At 43.9% G+C, this 12,940-nt stretch overlaps 1 protein-coding gene across 1 annotated transcript; it reads left to right on the top strand.

Annotated features, from left to right (window-relative positions):
- Positions 1-2,016: 2,016 nt before the first annotated feature.
- LOC306961005 (uncharacterized protein) lies at positions 2,017-11,878 on the top strand (the record flags this gene model as incomplete). The annotated part of the gene is made up of 8 exons (XM_079553614.1): positions 2,017-2,076; positions 2,148-2,377; positions 3,434-3,515; positions 4,903-5,046; positions 5,700-5,902; positions 7,409-7,512; positions 7,632-7,744; positions 11,672-11,878. The coding sequence occupies 8 exons, from the start codon at positions 2,017-2,019 to the stop codon at positions 11,876-11,878; spliced, it is 1,143 nt and encodes a 380-aa protein (XP_079409740.1).
- Positions 11,879-12,940: the final 1,062 nt, after the last annotated feature.

Here is a 12,940-nt window from a genome sequence, read left to right as displayed (position 1 = left end):
TTCATGTACCCCTTCCTCTCCCGGGACGACGTGCGCGGTACAGCATGTTCAAAGTTACATCGGTTAAGAGATTGAAGGATGAGTGCTTACTGAGAGACTGCTGTGTTCAGGGTGCGTGGAGCCGGGCCAGAACAGTATAGACTGGATCATGAAGAACTTTGGCTGTTTCAGGGCCGTGGCTCGAGTGAAGGACTTCTCAACGCTCTGCATGAACTTCAGTGGCGTGAGTTAACATGTCTTTTCCAAAAGTTTTAAAGTCTAGACACATTTGTTTCTTGTCCTGTCTGTGGTCAAACTCTCTCCCGCACACTGACTGTCATGTTCACAGGTCACTTTAGTTGTTTTTTACTTTCCTTTTTGAACTGTTTCCATTTGCATCACAGCAACAAGGGCAGGTTTTTCTGGTCTCTGCTGTCGTTTTGCATGACTACGTTTCCTAATTAGTCCTAGGAGTGTTTCACAAGTATCACTAAGGCTCAAGGGCTACAGTAGTTTTGAAAGCCACAAGTGCATACTGTTTTAATGTCATGTGACTAATTCCCTCTTGTTGAGTCAGCTGGAGGTGCTGGAGCTCCTGAGCCCATGGCATATGGCAGAAATCACGCTCGATCCAGTGGTGGCTGGGCTGGACAACGGGACCCTCCACCTGGTCGTCCACAGCATGATAAATCGTCCAGGCCAGAACTTGACATCTACTGCGCCCCCCTATGGACCAAACCCATTAAGCATAGACAACACTCTAACTGAGGTGAGTGTCAGTCAGTGTGGTCTTTCTCACAGCGCCCTCTAATGTACATCACTGGTCAAACATTCAATGGACCAACCTATGGTCATGAGATCATGGTCATGACCTAAAGGCCAAGATCACGGATACAAGCGGTCCAAACGAGTTTCCTTCGCAGGGTGAGCTCAGTCACGCGGGAGGAGCTCGGTGTAAGGCCGCTGCTCCTTCACGTACAGACAAGTACCAGTTCTGAATGCCTTCTGGTCCCTCCCTGGGGCGGTGTTCCAGCATGTCCCATTTGGAGAAGGCGTCCGGGATGCACAATATTGAAGAAAACTTACAATTGCAATACAAGTGTGCAATATTGGCATATTTTACCAAATTGTTTCCGTTCAATTCAATCACAAAAGTGTTGTTTTTCATTAGATTTTGTCAACAACACAGTCAGTCTGGACCAAAACAAGACTAAAATGGAACTAAATTAGTAAAATTAGAACAAAAACTTTGCACACTTCAAAGGTGTACTTTATGTATGTTTTGTATTAGCCTGATACAATGTGTTGGTCTCCCTCAAATGAAGACTTTTTCCATTCATTGTGGCTTCTTGTGATACAGATATTGCATCACCGCATCACATTTACCTCACTCTCTGGCATTGTGTCATTGTGAGAGTTGGTTTGTCTTAAGCCCAACAGAGCCCAGATTAAAAGACGTTATGATGATCTTATTTCTCTCGCTTTTTAAAAAGTCTATGGGAAAAACAGTACATTTTCATATGAAACCAGTGCAGGTTTTAGAGGTGGGCAAGCAGTTCTAAGTCTTTGTCAGAAGTAGGACTGGGCCATAGGGCAAAAAACAAAAAAATTCCCCGTCATATTAATCAATCTCGATTTTCAGTTTGATTTTACTTTTAATATTAGAAGTCTGGCTTTTATGAATGTGGTTTATGAACTAATCAAAGGCCCATTTTGCTTAATATAGTTTCTATTTTGCAAACAACCGGTAGGAGCGCTCGCCGGATCCAACAGATATGGTGCTCTGCAGGATCCCGAGTAGGCAGAGGATAAATAGAGGAGGAAAATAGAATCTGAGGCACACAAAATCAGCTACTAGTGAAATGTATTAAACGCCAACGCTTCGTTTTGACTCACTACTGAGTTTGAATTTTATTCCTCAAATTACAAGCTCCAAAAAATGAGCTGCTACTGCCACAAGAGGCGCTGAGACGGATCTGAGATGTGCTGACTGTTTGATTCTTCTCCCTGTTTGATTTGCAGACGTGGAATGGCGTCATGAGAGTATTCAGGCCCATCAACACATTTGTCCACGACTTTGTAACCCTCACCAAAGAGGTACCGCCACGACACACGGCACGGCACCGCCCTCACGTTACCACACTCACCTAACATCTGATCTCCCGCAGAAGGACGTGTCTGAGGTACGGATCACCAACGTGGCCCAGTTGTTCATGAACTCCACACTGTCGCTTCTAGCACACATGTACGCCCCCTCCACCCCTCCTCCGCCGCCACACTTTGACCCGACCAGTGTGGGCGACTGGTACCTGCAGGTGGTGATGCCCGTTCTACGCAGGTTCCTCCCCGAGGATCTCATCACACATCCCGACCTCTCCATGGCCTTCCACCAGCTCTTGTACGTTTATCTCTACATCTACATCATGTTTTCATCATATTTCACACTTTTGTATTGACTTGAAACTCATCATACCGTCAAATGGCCATTAGGCTCCATTTTGGGGAAAAAAAACGTGTTTTTTTTTTTTTTATGTTGTGGTTACAATTAGTTCACAGAGATTCAATATGAACTAAGAAACTAAAGCAAGACTCACACGCATTTCAGTGCATGTTTGTAGAGGTTTAACTGGATTTAACCTCTTAACCCCCGCGTTAACCGAGGGCATTTTCTCCAGTTCAGCTTTGCCCAAATCCAAACGCCTCATTTGAAAGCTAAGACCTACAAAACTCATCTAATTGGGTCTTTTTTCCTCGCGTTGTCGTCACATTTTCCCCATTGCTTTTTTGTTGAATTTTCATCACATTTTTGCCACATTTTCATTACTTCTCGTCATTTTTTTGTTGTGTTTTTGTCACTTTTTTGTTGCATTTTTGTTGCTCTTTTGTGTCACTTGTGCACCAGTTTATGTTTATGTTGGTCTTTTTAGGCTTTTTGTCACTTTTTCATCACTTTTTCATAGCTTTTTTCTCGCTCATTTGTTGCATTTTCATTGTTGTTTTTTGTCTCATTTTCGTTGCTACTTCAAGAAGCTTTTCGATTTGGGGAAAGCCAAACTAGGGAAAATGTGCTCGAGGTTAAGAGGTTAATAACTCCTGGAATACTGAAATAATACATGGCACTTTTAAAGATACTCAGAGACGCTACACAGAGGGGGAAAAGTTAAACTTACCCCAAAATACTTTCCATTGTATTCTTCCAAACAATGTGCTATGAGGTTTTGCTCCAGGGAACCACCTTTTACACAGTATGTTGGTTTACCCCACCAAATAACATGTTTCTGTAAGAGTAAGGCACTTTATAAACACACTTTTTTGATGGAACAGCAGCAGTAAAGGGCTTCCTGTTTCGCCTCGGAGTCTTACCGTCCAACGTTTTCTATTTGGACATTCGGCAGCTCCTTATAACCTGTGAAACATAGCTTTAATCTAATTCCTGTAATGTGTGTGTGTGCAGTTACCTGGAGCACGGCGTGAATGAGAGCACCTCAGAGCTTCAGGACGTGTGCAGCCTCACAGTGGACCGGGTCCAGTGCGGGGTGAGTCCCTCTATCCTCTGTGTCTGTTTTGGGACAATGTGAGTTTTCCGCCGTACTCCGGTTTCCCTGACCTCCAAAAACATGCTGATCAGGTCGGCCCACAGCCGATCAGGATTAACCCAACATCTGAATTTGTGATGCGGGCGGCCGGGCGCTAACTAAATCTAGGTTAGTTTATGAGCTTTGCTTTAGGTTCTCGTACGGCACACGCTACGATGAACATGAGCGTCACGCCTGTGGGCTTGTGCTCTGACATAAAACTGCACTTTCCTTTCTCTTTTCATCCATTCACTCGGACACAGCCTCCTCCGTCTAAACTTTTGTCCTATATTCCCCAGGTCCGATATACCCCGGGTCCGATGTTCCCCGGGTCCTATGTTCCCCCGGGTCCTATGTTCCCCGGGTCCTATGTTCCCCGGGTCCTATGTTCCCCGGGTCCTATTTTCCCCGGATCCTATGTTCCCCGGGTCCTATGTTCCCCGGGTCCTATGTTCCCCGGGTCCTTTGTTCCTCAGGTCCGATATACCCCGGGTCCTATGTTCCCCGGGTCCTATGTTCCCCGGGTCCTTTGTTCCTCAGGTCCGATATACCCCGGGTCCTATGTTCCCGGGTCCTATGTTCCGGGGTGAGCATTTCTAGAATGCTTGTCAGCGGCTTTGTTAGGTGTAATACCTGTCTGCTTCCTTGATCCTCCTCCACCAATATGATCCAACACTCTGACGTGGATCTTCTCCTACTCTCATCACCATTGCATTGTCCCTCGTCTGATGGTCATCATGGTTTCAAAACAAGTAACCGTCTGTGATCACATCCAAAGAGCACAGCTCCCACCTGCTGACTCAATAAAATGTCTACAAGTAAGATTTTTACATAGAAGTTGGACAAGGCTTTACTGCACCCGTCCCCACTGAAAAACCTAATTGGCAGTGAGTTAAATGTGGACATAAATAAACCGTTAAAAATCAATGTTGCTCGTGCTCCGACATGTCGATTCACACAGGACTAGAATCCCCTGGGGACTGAGGACTTAGATAAAAAATGGGTGACAATCATGCAGAAACTCAGAGTTTCAGTAGTATTTACTTTTCACCTGAGGTCCTGAGGTCATTCTAATCCTGTGTGAATAGGCCTAAAGAGGCCACCGATGGAAAGCAAAGACGCCATCTTCAAATCCCGTACAGCCACTGGGTCACTCAAAGGTCCAATATGCTCTTTGTTTTTCTTTTTTCATAAAAAGTTGCATAATGCACCTTTATTTGCAGTAAAACAAGAATGCATTTTTTGAGCAGTGGATCGGATCAGGTTATGAACTAATTATCCTCTGTTCACGGTGAGAATCCTGGCACTGATACAGTGACTCTGACTCTTCTATCGCTGTATGTTCCAGCTGACAGACGTGGTGGGGGATGTGGCCCACGTGCTGCACTGTGCTGCTCAGACTCAGCTCATTCTGGACGAGACGAACGTCCTGGGACTTCTGTTCGGACTGACCCAAAGACTGTCCTCGCTGCTGGGGGAGCTTGCTGACACGGTTAGAGTCTTCTCCTTACAGATTTCCTTCTAAACCTGGGTAAGGTAAAGGCGTTTTCACACGATGTACTCACAGCAGAGGGAGTATGAGAACAGCCTACAGCGAGTTATGACTCTAGAATAGCTGCAGGTCCAAACTACTCAATTCAATCACGATCAAAGCAACTCAAAACAAGTCCAGCTCCTCACAAAAAGCTTGAGGATTGGGTTGATTTGGTGGTTGATCAGCAGTATGTGTAAAACACAAGTAAAGAATCTGTATTGTGTGCAGCTGCGGAAAATTGGATTTGTTCGTCTAAAATACAGCAGCTTCCAGGCGTGTTTGGAGGGTTTTATTATTTAAATCTCTGAAGAATAGCTCACCTCGTATGGCGGTACCTTTGATAAAGGAAGGTTGTAGAAATTGGTTCCAACACTTTATCTTTTCACATGGGCGGCTACATAATCTGGGCCTGACACATTACCACAGTCAGCTTTGAGTTATACGAATGACAAATGCCAGGTCGCCATTCAGAGGTGCAGGTGTGCGTCCTCTACCTTTAACAGAAACTTAAGGGAAATAACGTGCATGCAACATAAACAAAAGAGATTAGCAGTAGATGTGTGTATGGAATGTTGGTAGCAAGTGTAAAAGTCCCCACTTTGTGTGTGCAGGACTTACATGCTCTGGCTGTAAACGTCACGCAGATCTTCAGTAGGAGTACCTCCACCGCTCTGACCCAGGAGCACCTAATGGACCCCAAATTCATCCACATGTGGTTCGGGGTCAAGCTGCAGCCCCTGCTGCCGGACGTCTCCCCGGAGCTGCTGTCTTGCCTGAGCCGAAAGAACTTCTCCTGTCCAGTCTACCATTCCATGTGAGCCCCCCCCAGTGCACAGTCTTTTGGAAACCTGCTGTTTCTGGTATAGCAGAGGCAGGCAACGGCAGGCCTGGGGGCTAAATTTGGTCCCCCAGAGTAGGTTCTATGGCGGTGTTTCCCAAACTGTGGTATGCCCAGGGGGTACACAAAGACATTTTAAGATGAACAAATATGTTTATCGCAATCTGCTAGAAATGAAATCATTAAAACCCCCGCAAGGGACACACGCTTATACAGGCCGAAATGCCTTCTAATTCAGATGTGGATGTGTTTGTTCTGGACCTAAACACTGTCCACTCCAGAACCCAACCTGAGGCGAGCCTTAGACCCGACCCAAAGCTTCAGGGGAACATGGCTCCAAAAAGTTTGGGAACCACTGTTCTATCGCCAATATTAAGCCAAATGTTATAACAGTGCCGTTTTTTGTAATTACTATTCAAAATATAGATCAAGATATTAATATTTTACTTCATTGTGTAGTAAAGCCACATTTTCATAAATTCAGTAAGTACGCAGTATAAAGCACTTAATAATGCTTTAGTAAATACTTCATTCATCGACACAGTTTAGGTCAAGTCAACTTTATTTCTATAGCACATTTACAACAACCACGGCTGCCCAAAGTGCTTCACAACACAAACAGATGATAAAAACTATGAATACAAATACAAACAAGGCATAATAAACTTTACGTCAAAATCAAGTAAACAAAAATACAATGGAGAAAGTTGAACATATTAAAAGGCCTGTGTAAAGAGGTGGGTTTTAAGGGAGGACTTAAAACTGCTTAGAGTCGGGGCCAAACGGATGTTGAGGGGCAGACCGTTCCACAGCCGGGGGGGCAGCAGCGGAAAAAGCTCTGTCTCCTCTGGTTTTCATGTGCGTTTTGGGCACATCCAGAAGGAGCAGGTCAGCTGAGCGAAGTGCTCTGGACGGGGCATGGACAGAGAGTAGCTCAGACAGATACAAAGGTGCCAAGCCATTTAAACATTTAAAAACAATTAAAAGAATCTTAAAATTGATTCTTTGACAGACAGGAAGCCAGTGCAGACGGGCGAGCACAGGTGTAATGTGCTCACGTCGTCTGGTGCCGGTCAGCAAGCGGGCCGCTGCGTTTTGGACCATTTGTAGCCTCGTAATGGACGCTTTGTCCAAACCACAGTATAAAGCATTACAGTAGTCTAGACGAGTGGTAGTTTACAAATCTTGTAATTTATAAGCACCTGAATAGTTGCCATAGTAACATCCCTGTGTGTGGTTAAGGTCAGGAAAAGGCTCAAACGCTTCAACTTGTTCAATAACAAATGATGTGATTACATAAGGCAGTGCTATACATACTGTATAGCTTTATATCCCCCAGCACAGACATAGAACCTTCTCCAGTTATCGTCAGTGTTGTTGTTGAGACTGTGTTGTCCAGATCAGTAGTTATGTCTTTCTAATTGTTGGTCCTTGATATGTAAGTCCCTCTGACGTCTGTCGTCTCGTGTGTCCACTCTCCAGCGTGTCAGACCTGAGTAACCACATGAGGTCGGCCAGTCCTGTGCACCAAGGGCGCATCTTTAAGTACTTCAACTATCCCTTCCTCCTGCATCACAACTCCTCTGGTGAGACCCACACTCCCTAACATAAACATAAAAGATCAACATTTTCAGTCTTAGACGACTACATAGTACCACAAGCAGATGTGTGTGAATGTAAGTCTAATGAGTGCCTGTGTTGACAGATGCCCAGTGTGTGTTCAACAACAGCGGCGTGTGGATTCAGAAGAACCTTGGCCTTTTCTCACAGTTCGCCCACATCGCAGACCTCTACAGACTAGTCCCATACTTCTCCGTGGTACGTGAGGGGCACTTTGTGATCTTGCCACTCCAGACATGGCGCATTTAAGTGGGTGGAGACACTCACATTTTCCTCCAACCAGATCGACTCCGCGGCCAGTAGAGGGGTTGTGGGGGAGTGGGGGGTGAACATGTGTATTTGTTTTGTTTCGCATTGACAGCAAGCGCTGTAGCTCTTTTTCTCTCCAGACGTGAACATTGTTTAGCTCACGATGGGGTAAATAAAGTTTATAGTTTGACCCGTGAGACCAGAAGGCTTAAAGAGTAACTAACCCCCCCTTCCAGAGCCTCACCCTCAGAGTCAGGGGGCGTTGCCTGGGAGGTGGGAGGAGTCTGGGTCTGTGATTGACAGGCCGGAGACATCGTCAACATAGTCCGCATGGAGTTCCGACAGCGAGCTAACTTTTTTAGCAACATGTTCACTGGGAAGACACACGAGAGGCATCGTGGTGTGACAGAGTGGAAGGCTTTATCTTAACACATGTACCACATTAAAAGAAAAGGACCACAGGTTTGTTCATTGAAGAGGCAAGTCGTTCCAATAATTTTATCCAATTTAATTTCAGGTTTATAAATTAAATTAGGTTTCAATCTTCAGTTCCAGTTCAGTTGTTTCAGTTCGTAAAAAAAAAAGGTAAACAGGTGGGCAAAAGTCCATTCATTGGCACACCGCTTCTCACGTTTCTCGTTGTTTCACAGTTCACACACATTTTGCAGAGACTCTTCGCTTCATTTCCGTCCCCATGAACAAAGCAGCAATGGTTGTTTCTGTAGGTTCGAGATGGTTCACTTCGTGTTCTGAACAAAATCCAAAAGTTAGCTGCTAAACCTACCCTGGTTTACTTCGTACATGTGCAAAGCACATGCCGCTTTTGGAGTCATACTCGTGGGGACGTCATGCTTCGCGTACTGGACCGTGGGGAACCACACCTCCCACCTACAGCACCGCCATCTCGCACTGCGCCTGAAGCGCACCCCAGACCCATAGCTGCACAAAACACAGGGCTCGGATAAGGGCTAATTTGCTTTTACCTGCTCACGAGAGCCTTAGGCTACACCACCTCCACACCAGGAAGACACGGAAGAACAAAAGGTCAGAGGTCGAACGCAGGTAGACCGCAGACGGCTCCTACTGTGGCAGGCATATCGGGGACAGGAAGAGAATTGGAGACAGGAAGAGAATCGGAGCTAGCGAACGCTGGAGAATCAGGGCTACGGTGTTTAGCGCATGCGCAGGCTTCGCATGTTTACGGCAGCTCTTTGATACTTTATTGATCTCAAAGATGGAGAAAGTGTTAATTAGGCAATGTGTAAATTATGTCGGCTATATTTATGTAAAATACATTGAAATAAATAATTGTAATGATGATAGAAATGATAATAACGATTATGAAAGATTTGACAAAGCAACAGAACAACAAGTTGTAAATAGTGTATATTTATAGAAAATACAAATAAACAAAATAATGATGATGTTGATGATGATATAAATTATAATAATTATAAACGATCAGATTTAACAAACAAAAACACAACAATTGACTATTTACAAAATTTACAATCTATGACAATATTTATAGGCCTATATATTTACACACAAGGCAGCCAAATATAAGATTTAAATAGGTTAGGTCCTCATAAAGCCATTCTTTTCAGCGAAAAAACGCGAAAGAAAACATCCTCGTGGGTAGTTTGCACTCTATATGACTGGAATAAACGGAAAAACAATTAAAATCATCATAAAAATCATAAAAATATTAATACATTTTAAAGTCGGTCGAACTTCGCGCCTGTAAGACGCATGCGCAGAAGTACTAAAACAAACTTCTTTCAAAACAGTACTTTTGATTTTTATTAAAATGATGTTATACAAAGCATTATGTCTGTGTCGAGCTATTTTTTTTTATTCGACTCCAACATATTAATCACTGTCTTCTAACTGTCCCCGATATGCCTGCCACAACTGTTTTCTAACTGTCGTAAACATAAATTGGCCAGGCGAAGCTTGCGCATGCGCTAAACCCCTGTGTCCAATTCTCTTCCTGTCCCCGATATGCCTGCCACACCTACTATTACATTGGCAGACAGCGGCCATGTGCCTGAGAGTGCTCTGAAACGCTGGGTTATTTTATTAACAGTGATTCCTCTGTCATTTACAAAGCTAGCTGCTTAGCATTGAGCTAATGTGGTGCTATGGGTAGCATCGCAGCAGAGACACCGAACGTACCTGACAACGGCCCAGACAAAGTTGACTTGACTGCTTTCACCGATTTTTACCGATCTACATTAGATGTAAACTTATTGATGTAGGATATGTAAGCATGAGATGTGTAGCTCAGTGTCCCAGCAGAGAATGTGAGAGGTATAGAGATGTGACTAAAGCTTTATTTTATTTTTTCTTTCACAGTAAAGTGCACAAAACATGTCACATAAAAGCATTGTCTTCAAAATAAATAATACCGTGTAGGAAAACTGCTCCCCCAAAAGACAAATTTCTGATACATAAAGAGCCACAAGTAATTTCTATTACTATATTTTGTGACTACAATGTAACACCTACACTAAACCACCACTAAATGATGGCCCTGTATTAAAGTCCTACTATTTAGATGCGTATGCTTATTTAGTTGAAGATTTTAATATACATTATTATAGATCGATTTTTACCAGGATTATCCTAGATTTGTTGTAGATTAGACCAGAACTAAAACATGTCCAAAACAAACCACACAATCAGCTCATATTTCAGTTAAAGAGCTGCATGTGACTCCTAAACCAAAGGTTGCACATGCTTGTGCTAGAGGCAGAATAAAACATGCAGAAAATATATCTGCAGAGACCTTTGCCATTTGTAGAAGTTGTGTCCATTTCATTTTGTAGGTCTGAAATAATGATTTAGAGAACTAGAAAGCACTGAATTTAATTTCTTAGTGCGGCTTGTTCAATCTGTAAGCTTTGATACATGACTCCTCATGTTCCCAATGAACATTTAGCTGCTTTGTTTAGCTTTACATAAATAATGTCATCATGAGATGTAAGAACACCTCAGCCGTCATCAAGCTGTCCGAGTGTGAAGGAGCTGTTGAGGAAGAGTTTCTGGCGCTGCAGTAGTTCGCGTCAGCCACTGGATCAAACTGGAGGATGTGGAATCTGGAGGTCCGTCTGTAGTTATGCAGCCAGTCTGAAAAATATCATTTAATACATTTAATAAGTAAGATACAAAAGCATAGGCTTCTACATTGTTCTTGACTCTTGGGTAGCTTTTAACATGCTGTACGTCTGGGAGTACTTTTTTTTTTTACCTCTGCATGAGTAATTTATTTTACAGCAACAGTACTCTTATTTGTACTCTTAGTTGAGCTTTTTGCAAACAGTACACAGGGCAATGTAAACGAGGAAATGAATGGCGTTCCCATCAGTGCAGTCACCTCCTCTTGTGACGCCCCCTCACAAGTGGCGGAGGCGAATGGTGCATATAGCTCCGCCACTCGGAAAACAATTTGCCAAGAGCATGCGCCCCTCCGTGTGCGCCGCCACAAGATCTGATTGCACAAGCTCATTTGAATTTTCTGATGCTGCCGCCACCAGGGATGGGGGATCCAGACTGATCCCTGTACCTCTGTGCATGAAAAAGAGGGGAATCATTCTGGTCTCATCAGGCTAGGGACGTGTGGAAACAAATGCAGCTAAAGTAAATGCATCCTATGCAACAAAAGATATGACATAAGGTCAGTCACAAGTATCAAAAAGTCATGAAATAACTCCAAACAGTATCAAGGAAATAAGTTGTGTTTCCCATTTGATTACACCTTCAGCCGCTCCAAAACTGCTGGTTCTTTTGCTTTATCCAGCTGGAACCCATGGAGACTCACAGATCTTCTGACTTCATATGACCTGAAAGCTCACCGTGTGTGTCTGTGTTTAGGTGGAAGCGCTGCCCGTCCTCAGCCCTCGGCAGGTGGCTCAGCTGCTGCTGCTGCCCATGTCCTCTCCTCTTGTGGTGGAGCAGGTGTTGGACCTCCTCCTGTCCACTCCACACACACGCTTCATGGAGGTGATGGAGGAGGTGATGGAGCTGGCCCAGGAGGTACACACAGCCCCACTGTCTCTGAATCAGTGTCCCGAGAGATGAGCTCACTGCCGTGTTGTCTTACAGGTGAACCCGGGGTGTCTGCGCTACCAACACATGTGAGTTCAAACATGTAGGGTTTCTCATGTTTCTCCCAGTGTGTTGATCGATGTGACAGGTCTTCAGATGGTCATGGGTAAAGCAGCACACAGAGAGGAAACTTTATTGAACAGAAATTAGTAGAACAGCCAGTAACGACTGATAGTGATTCAGATCGGATCCCTCTGGCCAGAAAAAAGATACTTCCTGACAAGTAGCACCAAACTAATAAATGAAATGAATATGAAGTATGATTACCAAATTAATTTTGGATGAATTGGAGAAAAATGTATTATCTTACATACGTCCCCCTCTTTAAAGGAAATGTACTCATTTCAAAATATAGGTACTCTGACTTTAGTAACAAAAAACAAAAAAACATTTTACACCAGGAAAGGAGAATTAAAACCAGTTGTTAAACAAGTTTATTTGTTTGTTTTTACAAACCCTAAAGATAGTGGCGTGCTGGGGCCTCTTTTTGGCCCAGGACTTTGATCCTTTATACACTGGCCCTGCTGCACCCAGAGTTGTAGCTCAGGTCGTATGGTGTTGGGGTCGGTCCCACTTCATGTCACATTCTCTTTTCACACAAAGGCCGCAAAACGAGTCATATAAATGAAATACATCTTTTTAACACAAAAAATCTCTTACGCCTTTCTTTTTCAGTCCCACCTTTTTTTTCTGTCCATCTCTTTTGTCTCTGTGCCTTTGTGTGACTTCATTCATGTCTCGAACAGCAGCCTAGCCAAATCCTATAGCCTGTAGTGGCACGGACCAAAGATGCCCCACCAGAAAACACCCTGACTCTCCCAATTACCCAGCAAACTATTATTAATATATATTTCTAAAATGTCATTTACTAGTATTTTTGAGGCAGGTTCAGTCTTATCCTGCAGCAGATGTTGGCAGCAGCCTCAGCCCCCTCAGACCTGCTCAAGTGGGATATAATTCACCTTTTTCATGAGTGTTCTGTGCTGTTCAGTACTTCGCACCTGTATGGATCCCTTAGTATGAATCAAGTGCCCA

The sequence above is a fragment of the Gobius niger genome (genome assembly GCF_951799975.1).
Source record: "Gobius niger genome assembly, chromosome: 3".
In the NCBI taxonomy this organism is placed as follows: domain Eukaryota; kingdom Metazoa; phylum Chordata; class Actinopteri; order Gobiiformes; family Gobiidae; genus Gobius; species Gobius niger.
The sequence above is the reverse complement of the archived record's forward strand: the minus strand, read 5'-3'. Positions and strand labels throughout refer to the sequence as shown.